This window comes from Lepisma saccharinum, chromosome 3, assembly GCF_977018435.1.
Source record: "Lepisma saccharinum chromosome 3, izLepSacc3.1, whole genome shotgun sequence".
Taxonomy (NCBI): Eukaryota; Metazoa; Arthropoda; class Insecta; order Zygentoma; family Lepismatidae; genus Lepisma; species Lepisma saccharinum.
In genome coordinates this window covers 42,238,152-42,259,353 of record NC_139231.1, presented here as the reverse complement: position 1 = coordinate 42,259,353, position 21,202 = coordinate 42,238,152, and the positions used below count along the sequence as shown (strand labels likewise).

Sequence of the window (21,202 nt, the reverse complement as noted above, 5' to 3'; positions counted from 1 at the left end):
GTCCGGCTTTTCGTTTCAGAAAATCTGGTCACCCTACTGTAGCTCCAGCCCCAATGTGGTGGTCTAGTTGGTAGGGCATCTGACTGCCACATGGGAAACGTGGGATGGTTGATCTAAGGTTGGAATTCCTCTGGCATTGTCCTTTCGTAAAGCAGCTCTGGAGATCATCCAGCCTCAAATAAGTGGGTACTGTTTGACCAGCGATCCGAGAGCTCTCGAGTTTTCTGCGCATGACCGAAGTAGCCAGGTCCAGTCGTAAATTGGGGGAGTTTGCGGAGGTGCTTCTCTGAAACGCGCGAGTGTCACGTGGGGAAAGAAAGCAATGTTGCCAACCGGAGAATATTGACACAAGATATTGGAAGTGCTCTGGCCGTGGAGAGGCATCTTTGCAAATGCTGGTCTTGAATGTAGCGCAAGTTCGGCATCTTTGACCCAACCTCAGAGGAAGCCGACTGGACCCGTATCTGGTTTCGGGCCAGGTCTGAAAGGGGGAGGGGGGAAGGGGCATGAAAAATGAAAGTCAACCAAAAATGATGTATTTCACACGTATAATTTCATTTTAGCCACAATAATGTGTGTTAATTATTGCATGATCACCATAAATTCAAATTTAAGCAATGTTTTTCTTATGGAACTGCACTATTTTTGGAGAAAATGTGCCTTGTTTGCCCCACTGGAAAAAAATACCTTGTATAAGTGAAACTGCAATTCTTTACCCTACTATCCTTCTATTTTAAATTGTAAGAAGGACAAACGACATGATTGTGATACAAAACAAGCCCTTGTCACCAGTGGCGTGCCCAGGATTTTGGAAAGGGAGGGGTTATGTATACACTCGTGTCCAAAATTAAGGTGACAAATGAAAAATGCAAGAGAACAACAAAATTACGTATAGAACGGGGTTGTGGGTGATAGAGGAGACAGAAAACAATAAAGAAGAGAGAGGATGCACCAAATGAACAGAACAAAAGGAGCATTTAAGGAAACAACCTGTATTACTGGATTGGGTACAAAACTCATACAAAGGAATACAACGATTTAATTCCATCCTGGGCATTCTGGTGGCCAGGCACTGCCCCTTAATAAGGAATATGGTCACCACGAACAGCAATACATGCCGCACAACGGTTTCCCATGCTGTTCATGAGGGTGTCAACAAGTTCCTGGGGCAAGGCATCCCATTCTTCCAAGAGACCACATCGAAGCTCGTTGAGGGTTTGTGGAGGGATAGGACGTGCTGCAAGCCGCCTCCCCAATGCATCCCACACATGTTCGATCGGATTTAGGTCGGGTGAACGTGCGGGCCATGGAATCCGTCGAATATCCTCACCTTCCAGGAACGCATCCACAAGTTGAGCACGATGTGGACGGGCATTATCGTCCATGAACAAGAATTCTGGTCCAACAGCCCCTCGGAAAAGTCGCACTATTGGTTCCAGAATGTCATCCCTGTACCTCTGGGCAGTGAGTGTGCCGCGGTTTAGCACATACAGGGGCGTACGTTCACCACTCATTATCCCTCCCCAGACCATGATGCCACCACCACGGTATTGGTCAACCTCCTGGATGCGAGATCAATGAAAACGCGTCCCAGGCTCTCGCCATGCACACATTCGCCGCGAGTCACTGTGGAGACTGAAGCACGATTCATCTGTGAAGAGCACACATGACCACTGTTCTTGGGTCCATTGTCCATATTTGCGACACCACATGTATCGCTCGCATCGGTGACCGGGGGTGAGGGGGATGCACACAACTGATCGTCTTGCAAAGAGTCCTGCCGCACGAGTCGTCTGTACACAGTTTGACGCGACATTGAGGCTCCAGTCGCAGCATACAGGTCCTGGGAGAGCTGAGTTGCAGTCCTGTTTGTATAGCGACGGGCCGTGATTGTCAAGTAACGGTCATCGGCTGGTGTTGTCCGTCGTGGCCTCCCTTGCCCTGGTCGTCTTGTTATGGTTCCTGTCCTCTGGAACTGGTTCCACATTCTGGAGACCACTTGGCGGGACACATTCAACCACCCTGCAACGTCGGCCTGTGACTGCCCTGCTTCCATTCGACCGATTGCTCGCCATCGCATTGCATCGTTCAGACGTTGGTGATGAGCCATCATGTTCGTTCGCCCACCTACAGCTGTCTACTGCCGAGGTTTCTGCAGTCTGCAAATGGCTCACCTGCAGCGCATCTGTTCCCTTTCCACAATTGTGCAATGACGTCACGCACTATCCTTCCCTGGAGTGTTTCGATAGAAGTGTTGCGACGTGTTGCATATTTCCCGAAAGTGTTGTCCATTTTCATGCACGTATTTGCGACTTTTCCCACTTTTTCCCTTTGTCACCTTAATTTTGGACACCAGTGTACTTTTTCCTTGGTAGTCAGCACTCATTTTGTCATATTTTCCTACCTTTAACGTTCTTTTTTTTATGAATACTGGGCCAAAGGGAGGGGTTATAACCCCCACCAACCCCCCCTTTGGCACGCCACTGCTTGTCACAATCCCTTACTTCTGTGCATGTCCCTCAGTTTTCGATACTTATGTTCTGGTGGATAAGCATCCTCGCAGATTGGTAACACTGTTCAACGTGCAACCCCGAACTGCGTTCTCCCACCTGCCTACCTCTCACGAACTTCCCCTTTTTCTTGGCACTTTGCCAACTGGAGCTCTCGGATCGCTGGTCAAACAGTACCTGGGGGAGGGGTAGTAAAGGTGACAGGAGCATGGTGCTGATCAAATCACATCCAAAATGGCAGAGATCGAGAATGTGCCTTCATGGCATGGTGCCATATGAATGGGAACTTTTACCTTACCAGTCCAATTAGCCTATCTGTGCATAAAGTGAACTTTAAAAAAAAATCACACTCTTTAAGGTCCGCCTAGTGTGTTGGTTTCTGAGGGAAAGAATGAATTTTATGGCAGCCATGAATCTTTCATGTGCCTGCATACATACACATCAGAAATCGCCTTTTTTAAGGAGCTAATAATACCCTCAAGTTTTCTACCTCCTGTGAAAGTTTGTGGTGTTGTACGACAAAATCCTGTATACCAACTGAAAGAGAGAGAGCAGGAAATGGCCCAGAGGCAGGCATTTATGAGATCATAATAATCATGACATATTCACAAACGGCATTTTGACTAAGATTCTGTAAATGAAAAAAATCGCAAAATGTAAAGAATGAGCACACATCATGAATTATCATGTTTGTTTCATTTTATATCAATATTAGTGCTTTTTTTTTCATCTACACAATTCTATTGTTCAGCTGCACTTGCCATGTAAATTAGTCTGGTATATTGCATACATAACTTTATATTGAATGACATGCATGTTTATATTTATCTTATATGTTTGGACAATTGATCATGCTACTGGTGAAAAAAAACTCTCTGATGTTTAACTCAAGGGAATCGGATATCTGTTGTTTTAGTTTTGCTCGCAGCATTAAGTTCTTAATTATTTGTGTTTCACATGCATGCCGACTTAAGGTGCCGTTTGATATTTCCGACTGCCATTCGGATGAGGCATTAAAGTTGCTCATGCCATTCTCCACTTCATATTTGTGTGAAAAGTGATTTTCATCTCTGATTCAAGTGAAAAGCTAGTACAGAAATACACTTGACACACACTTAGATTTACGACTTAGGTTAACCACCACTGAACCTAACATACGCCAGCTTATGCAGAAAAGGTAATATATTAGTTGAGAGAGTAAAAAAATAATAATTTTGTTTTCAATTTCAGCATGTGAGTTTAGTTAGATGTTAGGCTAGAGTAAATTAGTATTTTAAATTACATATTAACTTTTCTAGAATGAAGTATGTGTAATTTGTTTAAGCAAGTGTAAAGAGGGCTTCTTAAAGTACTCGATGTTAGCAAAAATATGATTATAAACTGGGTGCACACCTCTACAAGTAATTCTACAGGCACCCATGCTTATGGGTCCCATGAACTCTGATATCCTTCAAGGTGGGTCCTGGACTGGAAAGGTTGAGAACCACTGCCTTATATAGTACCTGGCTGTGTTAACATTATAAGAAGAAAACAAAAATTTACTTTTGCTTCTTTTATATATATACATAATTCACAGGTTGTTACAACACAGCTGCTTCTTGAATTTCACAAATTCTCTTTGAAAGAACACAAGGTCCACTTACATCACAACACACACTTTATCACAACAACCCTGCACAATATAATGTGATTTTTTGGATATTATAAACTGGCTATTATTGCAGATACTTAGAGGAACAATACTGGAATATCATAATATTGCTTTTGAAACTACACATTTCACCTTGAGCTACCGAACTGAAGTCCCAACACACAAGAGAGCCACTTCTGATGTTGGTGAGCAAAACGACTTTGATGGACATTAACGTGCCTGATGCACTTTGAGATAAGATCCTCCTCATGATATTTAATAGCCTTTTTTAGGACGTGGCCTATCTCCTGGTTGCCCTCAACATCCATGAATTCCCACAAATGTTTCCCCATCCCATCTAGCAGTTGTGACCCCTTCTCCTCGCTCTCCAAGCCTGAATGTTCAAGTAATTCTTTGAAAGCTGTGAGCAAATATCTACGATGGCACCAAAGGGCTTCATGACCCGTATACATTACAATAAGTTCTGTGTTCAGGAGGAGATCGGAAACAAGAAAGCCTAAAGATCTATAAAAGGATGCCCAGTGGCCATTCTCGCGACAAAAAACATCGGTCCTTCTGCTGAGAATTTCAACAGCAGATCCATCGCACGAAGACATCTTCAGAAATTTCTGCAAAACCCTTAAACTTTCATTTACAGATGAGCAACTTGATGAAGATGCAACTTCCAGGTTGAGGATTTGTCGCAGAAGGAACTGGCGATATTGCATTCCACTATGATCAGACACGTGGTCAGCAGTCCACTCTTCGGATGCCTTCCATTCGACCAAGAAGTGACGTAGAGGCTCCTTAGATTGCATCGCCAAGTTCTGCATCGTCCATATTCTATGGTTCCATGCATGATAATTATTGGCGTAACGGGATGCTGCTGCCTGAGTAACCTGAAGCTCGCTCAGCAGAACAGAACATGCATCTGGTTGCCCACCACTGCCAAAATCTCTGAAATCTTGGTTCCTACATGAAGTTAACAGTCTGTTAATGATCCATTTCCGATGACTGAATGCCTCTGCACATTTTGGTTTCCGTGAAAGTACTACAGCTGCAAAGTGAAGGTCCACTTTTGGATCCAAACGCCCTGCTTGTATGAACTCTTTTCTCATATTCCAGAAGGTTGGAACATCAGGATTGAGCAGCAGTGCTCCCTGCAACAACCGCAGTACCACAGCAGGATCTGAAAAAAGAATATAAAGTACTATAGGACTATTTTGTGCCAACTTTCTATTCTACAGTGTATCCTTGAATTATCTCTAAAGTATTTTTCTTCTACGTGTGTATTGCTTACATTGTAGAATTATTTCTCTTGTAATTGTCAGTTGTTTCAAGCATTTAAACATGTTTTTGCTGTAATGTTTTTGAACAAAACACACCCCCTTCATCAGCCATTTATATTTATTTATACACCATCATAACATTGGAATAAATTGGGATTCATAATTAAAATTTGATAAGATCTGAAGTTGAACATAAAAAAAAAAAATCTTTCATAATTTAGTTGCTATGTTAACATTATTAACAAGATTCATTGTGTAACTGCTTCTACTTGTCTTTGTTGAATTTATCCCACTGTTATAAGAATACCATTCATGAAACTAGAAATAAATGTCTGATGAAGGTAGCATGTGTTCTCCTGAAAAAAAAATAATAATAATAAATACTTGGAACAATTAAGAACTACAAGAGGAATAACTCTGCAGTAATGAAGTAGAATTAAATGACTTCATGAGGCACAATTCCTTTGTAACGTTTCAAAGGAAGGATCGAGCATATGCATGTGTGTGACCTTGATTGTCCTTCACTTCAGTGTTAGTGTGCACGTTGAAATGGCAGACACAACTTGCTTTTGTTGAGAAGTTGGTATCAGCATGTGAATGTCCTTACTTAGGACATACAATAAGTCAAGTGCAACATGTCTTTTTGAAACAGTTTAATAAAGTTCCACCTCTCTAACTCATGAAGGCACACTAACACTGAAGTCAAAGGGAAACCAAGGTTGTGTTCATATGCATGCACAACTCTTCCCTCAAAACATTACCAAGGAAACCATACTTAGACAATTACCCTTTGCACTACATTGCCACTCGAAGTGATGTAATTCCATTTCATTACTTTTTAATTATCATCTGTAGAGATATAGAGACTCACCAGACAAACTGTAGTTTCCCTTCAAGAAATACAGAACAATAATAAATAGCACGTTCATAACTTCATTTGTACAATGGTATCAAGCTTTCACCAGGCACAACTGTTCCACCATTCTTGCATGTGTAGAAGATTTACATCAGGATACTGGCTAATTTTGTACAAGTTTACATACAAAGGAAGTTTTATATTATAAATGAAAAGTGACATTTCTTCCCAACAAGAATGTGTGTATACAAGTTGCACTTGCAGCACCCTGTTTTGTTTTCTTCCACATGTGCTCTTGCTAAGTAATGAAACAGCTTTCATCAATGAAATTATGAATGCACCAATTCAGACTATACTTGTAGTTGACTGAACTTTTCAAGGTTCATTCTGCTGGCAAATTAAATATAAATTTCCAGATCTTCTTACAGTATTCAGGTAAAAACCAAGTTCTTGTTATTTTGCACGTGCTTTTTAAGAGAATAGTATTTATTACACATGGTTCAAATTAAATGAACAAAAATGAACTATAAAAAATGACCATTGAGACGTTAATTCAAGAAAAAATGCAAATTATTTTCATTTCCTAATCCTGACAAATATAAAACCTCTTGAATTTTCATGGAATTTTCTGGCTATCTGGGTCAGTGGGATGCCTGGTTTTTAATTATTAATCATTTTGACCCATGTCACAGTGTATTTCTCAAGAACTACAAACTAACAAACTAACTCTCTAGCTTTCTTAAACCCAAAGGTTCATGGCTGCAGCAACACAGGCCTTCCATCTGTCTCTATCTTGAGCAAGATCTATATACTCTTTTCCATCCCTACCAATGTCCTTTAGGTCTATCTCAACGTTGTCCCTCCATCTTCGTCTTGGCCTTCCTACAGGTCTCTGACCATCATGTTTCCCAACAAGAATCCTGTAAATTCCTCTTTCCTCTCCCATTTGTGCCACATGGCCTACCCACCTAAGTCTTCTTGATTTAATTATTCTAATAATATCTGGACATGAATACAAATTATGTACTTCTAAATTATGTAACCTTTTCCACTCACCTGTCTCCTCATCCCTTTTAGGTCCAAATATTTTCCTAAGGATCTTATTTTCAAATACTCTCAATTTATGTTCCTCTTTCAATGTAAGGGACCAAGATTCACACCCATATAATACTACAGGCAAAATTACTGTTTTGTATATTTTAACTTTTAGTTTCTTAGATATTAAACGAGAAGACAAAAGTTTATGAAGAGAGAAGTGACATGCATTTCCTGAATTAAGCCTACTTTTTATTTCCTCTTTAATATAATTTTCATTTGTTAATATTACTCCTAAGTATTTAAATTTGGAAACTGGTTCAAACGAGTTGTTATCAATAATTAGATTTTGATTATTACCTAACACTTGGTTTCAGCTTGTAAGCATATATTTAGTTTTCTCTTTGTTAACTTCCAAACCTATCTCTTTAGCAGTTTTGAAAAATATTTTAGCATTATTCTTAATTGTATTTATATCATCCCCTAATAAGTCTACATCATCTGCATATGCTAACAACTGAGTCACACCATTTAATTTTAGTCCTTCGTTAGTTTCTTTTACCTTCCTAACAGCATATTCTTAGGCAAAATTAAAGAACAATGGAGATAATGCATCTCCTTGTTTTAACCCACCATGAATTGTAAATTTGTCAGACACATTAATACTCACACGAATTTTACTTTCTGTTTCACTGGTGCATACTTTTATCATACTAACAAGCTTCTTAGGTATTCCAAACTCGACTAATATATTATATAATTTCTCTCTTTTGACCGAATCATATGCTTTTTGAAATCAATGAATAGCTGATGGACATTTTGATTATATTCCCACTTTTTTTCAAGTGTCTGTCTGATGTGAAAAATTTGATCTGTAGTTGATCTGTTACGTTTAAATCCACATTGATAATCACCTATAATTTCATTAGCATATGGGGTTAGTCTTGTTAAAAGAATGTTAGATAATATTTTATATGTTGTTGAGAGTAGAGAAATTCCACGGTAATTATTGCAGTTCATTTTATCATCTTTTTTAAACACAGGAACAATTATGGATTCTTTCCACTGTTGAGGTAATTTCTTCTTTATTCCATATTAAACAAATTAATTTATGAATTTGACATATTAATGAATTTCCACCATATTTAATTAACTCAGCTGGTATTAAATCAATGCCAGGTGCTTTGTTATTCTTTAACCTTTTAATATCATCTTTAACTTCAGTCACGTTAGTTTCTGGAACTAAAGGTTCTGCTGTGTGCACTTCATTTACTTCTGATTTATCTCCTACATGAACATTTAAAAGGTCATTAAAGTAGTTCTTCCATCTATTTAGAATATTGCTTGGGTCAGCTAGAAAATCACCATCATTATCTTTTATCAAGTTTACTTTAGGTTGCCACCCCTTTCTAAATTCATTTACACCTTTATATAATTCTCTGATATTTTTGTTTTCGCTGTTTGTTGAAATTTCGTTAATTTTGCTTTCCAAGTAATCTCAAGAACTACAAACAAAAAATGTAATTAACTTCATAGCTATGAATTTCATGATGTTACTCTTGAAAATTGTAAGCACAGTATTGAAAGTGTGAATTAACGGTTCTGATTGTTTTATGACTTTTTCAAATTCTCCTAGCAAAAAGACTAATTATTGTAGAAATTTGGCAATCACTATCACACGAAATTTGAACCTTCCTTAAAGTAATGAGCACTATTTGGATTTCAACAAAAGTTATTTATATTGGGGAAAAAAACTTAAAAATTACCTTACTCAAACATTCACGCTCCCCATGGACAAGGTATTCTCCATAGATAGAAGTGATGGTATCGTAGAATAGATAGAATGAATGTAGAAGTAATTTAGAACCTTTTTTAAGAAAGCATTTAGGGGTATTATTTTAATGATAAGAGAACTAAACCTGGCCTGCCTTAACTAACCATGAAAACATTTAGGGTTATTGTTAAAATGCTAAGGCATATAGCATATGTAAGTACATAGAAGTCTAAAAACAGTGTCAAGGAAACATGCAGTAAGTAATCACTAAAACTCCGCAGTATGTGTTAACAGACGTAAATCGAAACTGAAGCATGTAAAAATTGCATACGTAGCATAATTAAATTGCAATAAAACAAAAGGAAGTTGGACAGAAACTGTTTGCATTTGTTCTGTAATTTAGACAAACTTCGACATGTAGAGATGTGGTTAATTTTTTTTTTCAAAAGCATGCACAAAATGAAGAATAAATCATTACAATTTGCACCTAGACTATTCAATATACAGGAGTAAAAATAGTTGCAATTACAGGAAATCTTTAATTATTATATTCATCAGTAGAATTCTATGTGAACTGCACGAGAGCAAAATTAACTTTTAATCTAGCCCACATTCAGTGTCTAACTTACCTTCTCTGCGACGATGTTGGCGTATGTCTAGGAGCCGATGATAGGCATAGCAATAGACATGCCTAACACACCATGACTCAAGGCCCATACAATGATTCACATGGATCAACGGAGATTTATTCTGGTTCTCTGCCACTGGTAAAATATCAAATTCTCGCCTACAAAAAAATTAATCAAAATTTTAAACTAAGAATGCATTGATATCCCAAAAATATTCTTACACAGATCATAGAAAAGTCTGTTGTGTTACCAATGATCATACGTGGGATTTTGTGCACTACATTTATCGTCTCATTTTTACTTTTGAATTACTAGGGTTATTTTTTACTTAAGGTCCGTTTTGCAATAACAAACGAAGTAAGTGGATTTACATACACATCTCTATTTTTCTACATAATTCCCTTGCCGGTTTAAACATTTATCGTAACGAACTACAAGTTCTTGGATACCCTCCTCATAGAGCTCTGCCGCCTGTGATGATAGCCAGTTAGTAGTAGTCACTAGGCGCAAGGTCTGTTTGTGAATACTGTTTGAAATTGTGCGTGGGAATTAGCGTGCGTGCAGGCTCCCGGCATTCGTTGAGGAGCATCCAACGCCATTTGCATTCACGGTGTCAGTCTGTACGCTTCATTAAAACGTTTAATAAAATCGAGTGCCCTGCCAACTGTGAAATACGGTCAGTCATCCGATTCTTAACAGCAAGAAACATGAAACCTGTGGATATTCAACGCCAGATATGTGAAGTTTACGGAGACAATGCAATGAGTGACAGTGAAGTGCCAAAATGGGTGAGATTGTTCAAGCAAGGTCGGGAAAATGTCCATGACGAATCGTGCGCTGGTCGGTCATCTGTAATCACTGACGAGTTGGTGCAGGCAGTTGACACTCACATTCACTCAGACAGGAGATTCACAATTTCCAAGTTGTCATCGGAATTCCCACAAATTTCAAGGTCAGTTTTGTTTAAAATTGTGTCCGAGAACTTCCAGTTCAGGAAATTGTGCTGTTGATAGGTTCCTAAACTGCTGAGTGAGGAACACAAAAAGAAAAGATTGGCAAAGTGCTTTAACATTTTTGACCGTCTACGAGGAAGGTGATGCATTTTTGAGTCATATCGTCACAGGAGATGAGACGTGGGTGACCCACGTGGCTCCTGAGTCAAAACAACAATCGATGGAGTGGCAACGCACATCATCGCCGGTCAAAGTGAAAGCTAAACAGATACTTTCAAAGAGCAAGATCATGGCAACTGTGTTTTGGGGAAGGCAGGGTGTTTTGTTAGTGGACTTTTGCCGCAAGGAACAACAATTAACTCAGCTTCCTACTGTGAGACACTAAGAAAACTTTGTCGACCAATCCAGAACAAACGGTGTGGAATGCTGTCAGCCGGTGTCGTACTAATTCATGACAATGCCAGGCCACATGCTGCGGCTCAAACTCAAGATCTGATATGATTTTTTTGGTTGGGAGGTATTCGATCATCTGCCATACAGTCCAGACCTTGCACCTAGCAACTACCACCTATTCCGCCATCTGAATTGATTGATTGATTTAGTTTATTTTACTTTACATTTTGTGTCTCTTGGCTAATTTGCGAGTGATGAAATTGATGAATGGACATTCACAAACAACCAAGCCCAAGGGGGATTCGAACCCGGGACCCTTGGCATCGCAGTTCTGCCATCTGAAGACCTTCCTAGGTGGCAAGCGTTTAGACACTGATGAAGAAGTGAAAACGACCGTGAGTAACTGACTATCATCACAGGCAGCAGAGTTCTATGAGAAGCATATCCAAAAACACGTAGTTCGTTACGATAAATGTTTAAACCCGCAAGGAAATTATGTAGAAAAATAGAGAAGTGTATGTAAATTCAGAAATTAAATAGTTTCTTGAAAAACATTAACTTCCTTAGTTTTTATTGCAAAACGGACCTTACTTCAAAAATAACCCACGTATTAAGGGGGAAAGTGTACAACACATCAATAGTGAAATATAAAGGGTATCCCAAAAGAAACCCAGGATTTAATTTAACCCATCCGCTTACCTAGTCGTCGAATCGACGGGTTCCCGATTTTCATCACGTAGCTTCTTTTTCATTCAATAGATGGCAGAGGTTGTATGATCTTTCAAATCTATGACATGTATGTTTGTGCTGCTAAGTTTGTCATACCATTTCAAGCATGTTTTGTTCAGTCATTTCTCATGTAAACAAACCTTCATTTGTTACATCTTGCAAACATGTTGCATATGAATGTTGTAGAAGATTCTGCAATTGAAAAGTTGCTTTTCGATAGCGATGAAGAGGAAAATGTGGAATTTGGAAGTGGAGATGAACACAGGGGTTCATTTTGTGTTAGTGAAATTGAAGAATGTTGTGAAAGTGAGGAAGAGGTGGCTCTGGTAGAAAAAATATAAAAAGTTGAGGAATGGAAATGGAATGCAAAGATGTGTGTGATCAAATTTATTAGGTGAGTTTCTAATTATCTTTCAAGTAAACTGCATATGTGCATACTTATTACTATACTTAAACTTCAATATATAAAATTTTCACGTAAATTGCTTGGATAGTTTTCACAATATTTGACATCTTGTCTTGTTGTGCAACCTTCACAGGAGATAGCCAAATTTAAATGGTATTTCATGGCAAAAAAATTGGCATTTAAATGGTATGCGGATATTTATTAGTTGGCAAAGTTATTACATTACTTGAAAGGGTAAACACTGCCATTAAATGTGGAAGAGGATTTCTGACAAATGTCCTCCACAATGCATTTCACATACTTCATTTGACAAAATTCTGAATCACTTTTTCACATAACTGTGGCTCAATGCGGTTCATAGCTCTTTCAATTCAGGAATAGTTCTTATTTTCGCAGCTTAAACTTTGGTCTTAATGAATCCCCAGAGAAAAAAAATTGCATGGTGTGAGATCACACAGTTGTTTCATTTGGGGCACTTCTCGTACCGAAAATGTCTGGTAATTTGCCCACAGTTTCCATATTTGTAATGAATTTTAACAATCATCACTCACTCCTTCGTCATGTAGTGCTCCATATAGATAACAACAATGTTTTTACTACAACATGTGACGTTGCAGAATGCTACCAACCCTGCGGGGAAAAAATGGCATACAATTTAAATCCTGCTTACTTTTGGGGCACCCTTTATATGAATGTATGTATGTATATATATATGTATATGTGTGCGTGTGTGTGTAATTTCGTTGTTTGATAGGCCAATTGGCTATTACTGGTATCTTATCAAAGTAATCACAAGTTTTCATAATACTGGTTCATCACTAAAAATCATCATCACTCCTCCAACAAGAATTGAATTCAGAACTACTTGTGCATCAACGATGTGAACTTGACATTCTCAATGACAGAAGTGAAAGTGGTTCCATTACAATTTCACATTCACTAGGTGAAGAATATTAAACTGCACAGTTTTTTGTTACATACATGGATCAGATATATTCATTACTGTGCATTTACATAATCCAATCTGGTACCTTAAAATACACATCTGTGCATTTTACATTGTATAAGAAAACCAGAGTTTAAATTTGGGGTAAATGTCTGTTATATTGGAGACACATTTCTTCATTTTTACAGAAGAAACTACTTACGGAAATGAGTTTTTGTAGTATTTTGAAAGTTCGTGGAGGTATTTTCTCACAGTAGAATGCTGCACAACAATAAAGAGTAATTAAAACGAGCACGATGTATAAATACAAGACAAAGAACGGAATCGGATAATCAATATGAGATGGCAACGCACCTTTGAACGGAAAGTTCGTGAGGCTTGAGCACAAAAATATAGTTCCTTAATGAAAACACGTTACAGCGTATACAGAGCATATAAATTCGTTAAAAATATTAGATACTTAAAAACTTGTTGAAATGTAGAGTATTCGGCACGATTATTTTGTTACAAGTCAAAGTTAAATATATATATATATATATATATATATATATATATATACTGCTCAGCAAAGAAGAGAAAACCCCCGGAAAATATGCGAACTAAAATCCACGGCACCAGACGAGAATATGGGGGAAAATTCTTCTTTTCCTCTGCTCTCAAATGGCATGCTGTTGCCACGATGCCTCACAGGGTGACGCGGTCAGTGGTTGAAGAAGTATGGATAGCGTTCGTGATGATTCCCGATTTAAATAATTATTAACAATAAAATCTATTGTCACGGTTGTGATTCTTACTATGCGATAGTAAATATTACCATCTAAGAAACAGATTTTATCTTCAATTTAATTATTAATTATAATTATATCCTTAGAGACAGTGGCGGCGATTGAGGGGACCAGGCCAGAGGCGCTAACTTAAGATAAATTTGGGGCGGTAAGGTTCGCATAAACAATATTTATATAAATAAATAACCCATCAAATATACACATAGCTTACATTTTAAAAAGAAAGAATGATTTGAAGAGGTTTTTTCGGGCAAACAGCCAGGTGATTTCTGGGTAGGCTCTCGACAGTTAACGTCACTCTCATCTTCAGGGATTGAAGTGAATCCCTCAAGATGTGAGTGACGTTAGCTCTCGAGAGCTCAAAAGCCTATCCGGAAATCACCTGGCTGATTGCCGGAGAAAAACTCTTCAATATTCGTTGCCAGGAAACTTCAAGATTATTAAAGAATTATTTGTTTTGTAAACTTACCATTTACAGTGGAGTGCAACCTAAATCTGACTCGTCACTAACATTCACCTGACTGTCATTATTGCACCGTTTGTCAACCTCAATGGCACTTCCACTCTCGTCTGAATTCCAAACCATTCTGGTCTGAATCCGAATCCTCACCGCTCATGTGACTTTCATCCTCCCGGCAGTCTTTGATTACCAACTTGTCAACTTCTACTTCAATAATTCCGTCCTGGACCCAATATTCCTCTTGTTTCACCTTTACTTTTTCGCAAGACCTTTTCCATTCTTCTTTGGGAAAGTTCTGAAATTCTTCTCTTGCAACTTACAGTACTCTGCCCAAATTACGATCCACATTTTGTGATGCAATAGAACCCTTTATGATACCCCAAACATACTCAATAGGGTTTAGATCGCAATGATAAGGTGGAAGATGAAGTACGGTGTGGCCGTTTTCTGCTGCAAGAGTGTCGACCCAATACTGCGGGGGCTTTTTGTTGGTTTTGATTAGCTGATATAACTCAGCCTTTCGAAGTTTATCTGAAAATTCATTTGAATTGTCTTTCAACCAGTCCTGCATTGCAGCTTTAGTGCTGCCTATTGTGGGAGATTTGTTGACTTGCACACAATGGTAAGGCACATTGCCCATGACAATAATGCTGTTGGAGGGAATATTCGGTAACAATTGACTTTCAACCCATCGTTCAAAATTTTCAGCATTCATTTCCCCATGATAATCTCCGGTTTTCTGTTTAGCTTTGAACATAAGTAGACAGTTTGGCACGAAACCGCTTTCACTCCCAGCATGAAGGATGATCACCCTTCTTCCAGCAATGGTATTTGATAAAGCACCATGTACACTGCCTTCATCCTGCCAACACTTTTTCACCGTGTAGTTCTCATGGATCCATGTTTCATCTAAGTATATAACTGGCCTTTTCATGTCACTCTTCTCATTTCGCCTCAATGCCCTCAGAAAACTTGTTCGATTGGACACGATGTCACTCCTTTCCAGCAAAGCACTTCTCACGTTTATGCACTTTCGGAAACGAAATCCTAAGTCATTGCAAATAATGTTGCGAAGAGTTTCACGACTACCCTGAAAATTAATTTCTTTCTTTAATTTCGAAAGCACTTTTTTTACTGTTGGCACTTCATGTTCAACCGTATAAAAATTACTCAAATCCGGGAACTTTTCTAACGATGGAAGCGGCCCCGGCGCCCACCCAGCGTCGAATAACATGGGTACCTGGGGGAAACCCTGGGGGGTAAAGGCGGTCAGGGGCGTGTTGCTGATCACATCACCCCCACTCACGACCGGATCAAGGAAGTGTGGGGCGTTACCCCCACACCCCCTATACGCCTTCATGGCGTGGTGCTATGCACAGGGGAGCACTTTACCTTTTTTTTTTTTTAATCAAACACTTGTCAAAGTCATCTACAACAATTCTACGCTTTTCAGCAGACCTGCACTTTCCCCACGGAATTTCCTTCCTTTCTAATTTTCCTAATGAAAGTGTCCGACATTTGAACTGCAGCCGCCGTACGCTTCGTAGCTTGATTGACTGGAAACGTATAACATCCTTCTCTTGCTTCGTTGTCAAAAAATTTAACAACATTCAAAATCATCTCCTGGCTCTCGGTATGTACGGTTTTTCCCTTCATTTCGGTACAAACAACATACACAACAGACGCACTCGAACTCAATGACCTTTCGTCCATGTAAGTTTGGCAACATTGAAAGGGTGTCAGAAGTCGAGCAGTCCTTGCTACCCCCCACCTCCCACCCGACCCAACCCTTGAACAAACAAGTGGATCCACTCGTTATTGAAATTGGTGCTGACAGCGATTCTGATGATAACAGTTCGGACGACGGGGATCTGAGTGGTTAGAGGAATTACAGTGATCTTAAAGGTAAGCTTACTATTTTGTCTATTAAGTGCAAATTGCTTAACATGTTTCTGGCCGTAAAACAAGGTTTACTTTGCTTCGTTTATTAAGTGTATTCAAAACATTTAAGTTCGTAGTTTCTCAGTTCATATATCTATTTTTCCTAGTTGTTATTTTTTATCTTTTCGTGTTCGTGACAAAATCACAAGCGCGAAGCATTGACATTTCTCCGCATGCGGATCAGCTGTACACAAAAACGTTCCGTTCCTCCTGTGTGCTTTCTCTGCGGACTCTGAGACACAACTGTGACGGAGAGAATCTTTCATGCTTTGCGCGGAGTGATACAATGGTTTCGCATCAACCTGTAGAGCGGTTCCAGCTGACGTAACTGTCAAGATAGCTTGCACCTTAGTATACCTAACCTAACCTTGCAGGAAATGGTTCGTAAGGCTATCCGTCAATGGTTTTTGGGGCTATCGTGAATGGTTTTTGGGGCTATCGGGAATCGTTTTTGGAGCTATCCGTCAATGGTTTGTGATGACATAATGAACACGAAAGTAGGTATTTTTCGGTTAAGAAGGTTGAAACACTTAATACCCACTCCAAATCGACAAAAAACAAGCACGACGCGCGATGATCAACACCTGTGCGCGCCATATTGTATGTTCCGCAACGGAAGAAAGGACCCCAAAGAATTACTCGTAATGTGAAAAATCGAAGTTATTTTCGTGTAAAAAGCATAATTGCACCTTCAACTATGTTCCGCAATACACAATTGGTAAGTAGGAACCATTTAGAACTGAAAATATCCGATAGAAATGTGTCTCCGATATAACAGACATTTACCAATAAATTTGGAAACTAACATTTCTTACGATTTTATTTTTGTCTAAGTACAGCTTAAAAATATTACCAACCCCACAAGCAGAATGCTTTTAAAAAAATGCTATTAAATCGGTCTTGAATCTGTTTTTTTTTTTTAAAAAAAAAAAAAAAAAGACCGCTAACCGGTATGCACAAATGGTCTTTCATACAAAAATGCAGCAAAAAAGCAGAACCATTCTTCATGCAAACTACTCGTAACATATCAAATTCTTGTTACTAAAACGGTGAAATAATCATGTTAATCCAATTACATGTCTGTGTACAAAAAAATCACACACACTAAAATTCATATTCGAAAAATATTCTGGCGAGGGATACTAACAATTGAGGGTCCTTCTTGAAAATAGTTTCAATATCTGAGAGAATTCTCTCAGCAGCTGGAAAGGATTCGTCTTGCATTTTTCTTCGACAATTACACTTGTTTATCAACACACAAATGAAAATCAACTTGATATGAAGTTCTTTACATATAAAACTTTTACACGCCTTTCCTGCTAACAAAACACTGTCGAAATTCTCGACCAAACAGTATTTCACCTATTGAAAATAGTCGTAAAAATTATTCATTTTACCAGTGATATGATCATTGTCATTATATTGATATCTTTAAAATATAAACAACGCTTAATGTGTATAATACCAGAGATTATTTACTTAGGCACAGACTTTGGTCCGCAAACTAGAGTGTGGCCTAGGTCACTCCGTAATACATCTTTATCACACAACGCGCTACGAAATTCGTGTTCTGACGTCATAGAGAAAAAACTTACATTGTTTAGTTAGGTTTGGTTCTCTTAGCATAAATACGCTGCAATTGCATTATTTACGCTAAGAGAACTAAACCAAACTAGCATATCCTAACAACTTAGGCATTTAGCCTAACAATGAAAGGTATCCCCAGTGTCGTCATAACGCAAAGTTACTTGCGCGTTGTGCGATAAGGGGGACCAACCGTCCCATGGCAGAAGATTGCGCAGGGGTGGCACCAAGGGTGGAGATAAAGTTATGATAAAGTGGACCAGTCAAACTTCGACCATGAAGGAACCAACGTGGGATGATAATTCTAGTGGCCGAAATGAAGCAATCAATCAAACATATTTCCACATTTTGACCGTTTTCTATTTTTGCAATGTTGCAGGCCATGAAAGAAAAACGTATGTGTAAAGGACTTAAGCCCCCCACTCTCAGAGTAACTGTTTGATCGCAAAGGTCTCGTTTTGATGCTATGGACCATCGAAAAAATCATTTCATATGCAATCCCGTGGATGGTTGTAGTTGTCACTGGTATTTATTTATAATGTCGGATAAGATTCTAATAGCGATAATAAGCCAGCAGAGGCGCTGCCAGACCGAAGTAACAGATATTACCCCTCTTCTTCATATAATGCATTTAACACCCACCTCAGACGCACACATGAGATCCTTATCATATTTGATGTGTCTGCACACAAGGAAGAATCCGTAAGATTTGCAAGGGCAATTTATACGACACAGAATGCCTATTTGATTATTTTTTTTCTTATTTAGTTTCGCTTACATGCGACTTGTGGCTAATCGCGACGATGAGGATGAGTGATGATATGCTAAAATTGATCAAGGGACACTCACAAAGAACACCAATGCCATGTCGGGAGTCGAACCCTGACCGCTACTGTCGTAACGCGCTGTGCCAACCATCCGGCCACGGAAGTCAGCAGGATGCCTATTTTATTTCTCATGGTACTACATATTTTGTCGCTTTCCCCATAAATGTCAATGTCTGCTGCCACTGTCATTTGGAGAACAAGAAGGAGAGAGCTACTGCTCCCCCGTGGAAACTGGGTACCAGCAGAATTCCAAGTTTCTCACATGTAATTTAATTTCAGTATGACCATACTTCATTTACTGTTTAAGATATTATTAAATTTACATATGCATACTTTACCCCTACCTCTTACAAAGTGTCCGAGTGCCATGGGTTGGTTGGCCACTTCTGTTCTAAAATATAAATTACCTTATATACCACTGGCGTACGCAGGATTCTTTTCCGGGAGGGGTTGCAATTGGAAAGGTGGATAGTACATAGCTACTTTCTAGAGGGACGGAATACACAACAAGGTATTTTGTACATTTAGAATTTTCCACTCTAAAATAATGGCAATCAGTGGTAATTTCAAAGGAGGTTTGCATTTACCATTCTGTTTATTCCCGTGTTTCTCATTGTTTTTATTCGAAAATGTTGATTTTCTCAAACTTTCGCAGGGGCTGTAGCCCCATCACCCCCCTTTGCGTACGCCAGTGTTACATACAACTCACATGCAAGGGCGCCGACTTTCCAAAATTTCTGTGGGTGCATATCAATGGCGGTTAAATCTGTAATTATCAAGTATTGTAAACTTTAAACAACTTACATGCACAATGATTGCAAGATGCAATGATATTATCAACACGTTACTAAAAGAAAATACCACATTCATACAAATTAAAATGAAAAAATATTCATAAATGCAAATAATTTTAATTTTATTGCAGAAAGAACTATGCAAGGATTTTGTTTGTGAACAGAAACTACAAAATGACTAACTTTATGTACAAAATAATAATAATGATAATCATGACATGTTAACTTTCAATATAAAACACATTCCTTCTTACGTCATTTGCACTTATGAATTTGTTTGCAATTTTGGTAATGTCAATATACTTCCATTGTTATTGTGGGGACTGCCTTTGACTTGGTCAGAGACAGGCAAGGAAGGGGGGAATGTGTTGCTTGGTTGCCTTTGCACAAACACATTTGAAACAATTATGTTTTAGAGGTTAGAAATTTTAACTTCCATCTCAATGTTTTAATTGCTTATTATTTTTTGATAATGGCAAGTGAGAAATATTTACTTAATTTTGTTTTTATCAAACTAAAAATCTTGTGGGTGCGGTGGGTGCTCGAGCACCGGAGCACCCACGTAGTCGGCGCGCATGCTTACATGTGACGTAATGGACCAGTAGCGAAGCGTAGTCTTAAGGCGAGGAGGGACAATTTCCCCTAAGGGTGCGTTCCGAAAGTCTTAACGAAACGAACGCATTCAACGAAAATAACTGGGCTCGTGAATCTGGTGAAACCAGTTATTTTACGGACTTATGGGACACTCTAGGCGAAAGCGCAGGCGCAGCGTTTTGTTTAGAGAAACTTTCCGCATGGCGTCAGCGGAAGGAATGTCCTTATGGCAAAAATAAACTCTATTATGGCCATTGTTACTCATTTTAATCACATTCTAAGAACTGTCCAGGCATACTTATCTTGTGCATGTTGCTTCATATCGCTATCTGTTAAAATTATAATACATTTTCCGAACTAGTGCAGTTTGAATCCATCAGCACGCGCTTTGTCTGCAAGGAGCAGACGATTTTCACGGAACAAACCAGCATCCTGGCCCGTGCGTTTGGTGAATCTCGTTCTTGCACGAAACGCACGGAATGCGACTTTTGGGACAGCATAATGAAACTCACGAAACGCACGGAAGCACTTATGGAACGGCCAGTTACCATAACTCGTTTAACGCGTTAAACTCGTGCGACTTTCGGAACGGGCCCTAAGTCTTTCTCGCTGGGGCACCTACCGATCACTGTTACCAACTTCGCTCTTATGGAGCCAAATCTGGCTCTTTCGTGCACTCGTTTGTCTGTGAACTGTGGCACCCGCCCTCTGCCGCACCATGTTGCAACCACTGGCTCCGGCCCATAAAAACCAATCTTTGCCATGAGTGTACATTTTGCACGTGACGTGATATTCATTTACGTATAGGCTGCGTCACCCACCCCTCTTTACTCCCCAGGTATTATTATACATAGCGCTGTGGCTAAGGTGAAGATGACAATATTGTTATCCGGGAATTCTTTATTTTCGATTTCATATGAACATCGTTGGATTATTGAGATGGGTGTTGCAGCCAAATCTAGGCGGTGAAAACTAAGAATAAATTACCATCACTTTAAAGCTAACGGTAATAGCAGCGCCCCCACCCCTCTGACACCTAAAATTACCCTAGGAGGCACGTTATGCAG

The 21,202-nt window shown here is 39.0% G+C and overlaps 1 protein-coding gene across 3 annotated transcripts; it reads right to left on the bottom strand.

Annotated features, from left to right (window-relative positions):
• Positions 1–4,061: 4,061 nt before the first annotated feature.
• On the bottom strand, positions 4,062–17,921 carry temp (protein prenyltransferase alpha subunit repeat-containing protein tempura). Of its 3 annotated transcripts, none has more exons than XM_083119828.1 (3): positions 17,816–17,921; positions 9,724–9,881; positions 4,062–5,329 (listed from the first exon to the last, which is right to left on the bottom strand). In XM_083119828.1, exons 1-3 carry the CDS (start codon positions 17,914–17,916, stop codon positions 4,290–4,292), a joined length of 1,299 nt encoding a protein of 432 aa, XP_082975954.1. In that variant the 5' UTR covers positions 17,917–17,921; the 3' UTR covers positions 4,062–4,289. The 3 variants fall into 3 exon arrangements, with proteins under 3 accessions (XP_082975954.1, XP_082975956.1, XP_082975955.1); XM_083119830.1 differs by having other exon boundaries at positions 17,802–17,836; XM_083119829.1 differs by lacking the exon at positions 17,816–17,921 and adding an exon at positions 17,484–17,744.
• Positions 17,922–21,202: the final 3,281 nt, after the last annotated feature.

Excerpts from the sequence above, each read along its gene's own strand:
- temp (XM_083119828.1), bottom strand. The coding sequence starts at position 17,916 with ATGACGTCAGAACACGAATTTCGTAGCGCGTTGTGTGATAAAGATGTA. Across the intron at positions 9,882-17,815 it reads GGACCAAAGTCTGTGCCTAA|GCGAGAATTTGATATTTTAC; the intron begins GTAAATAATCTC and ends ATTTTTTTGTAG. Across the intron at positions 5,330-9,723 it reads CCAACATCGTCGCAGAGAAG|ATCCTGCTGTGGTACTGCGG; the intron begins GTAAGTTAGACA and ends TTCTTTTTTCAG.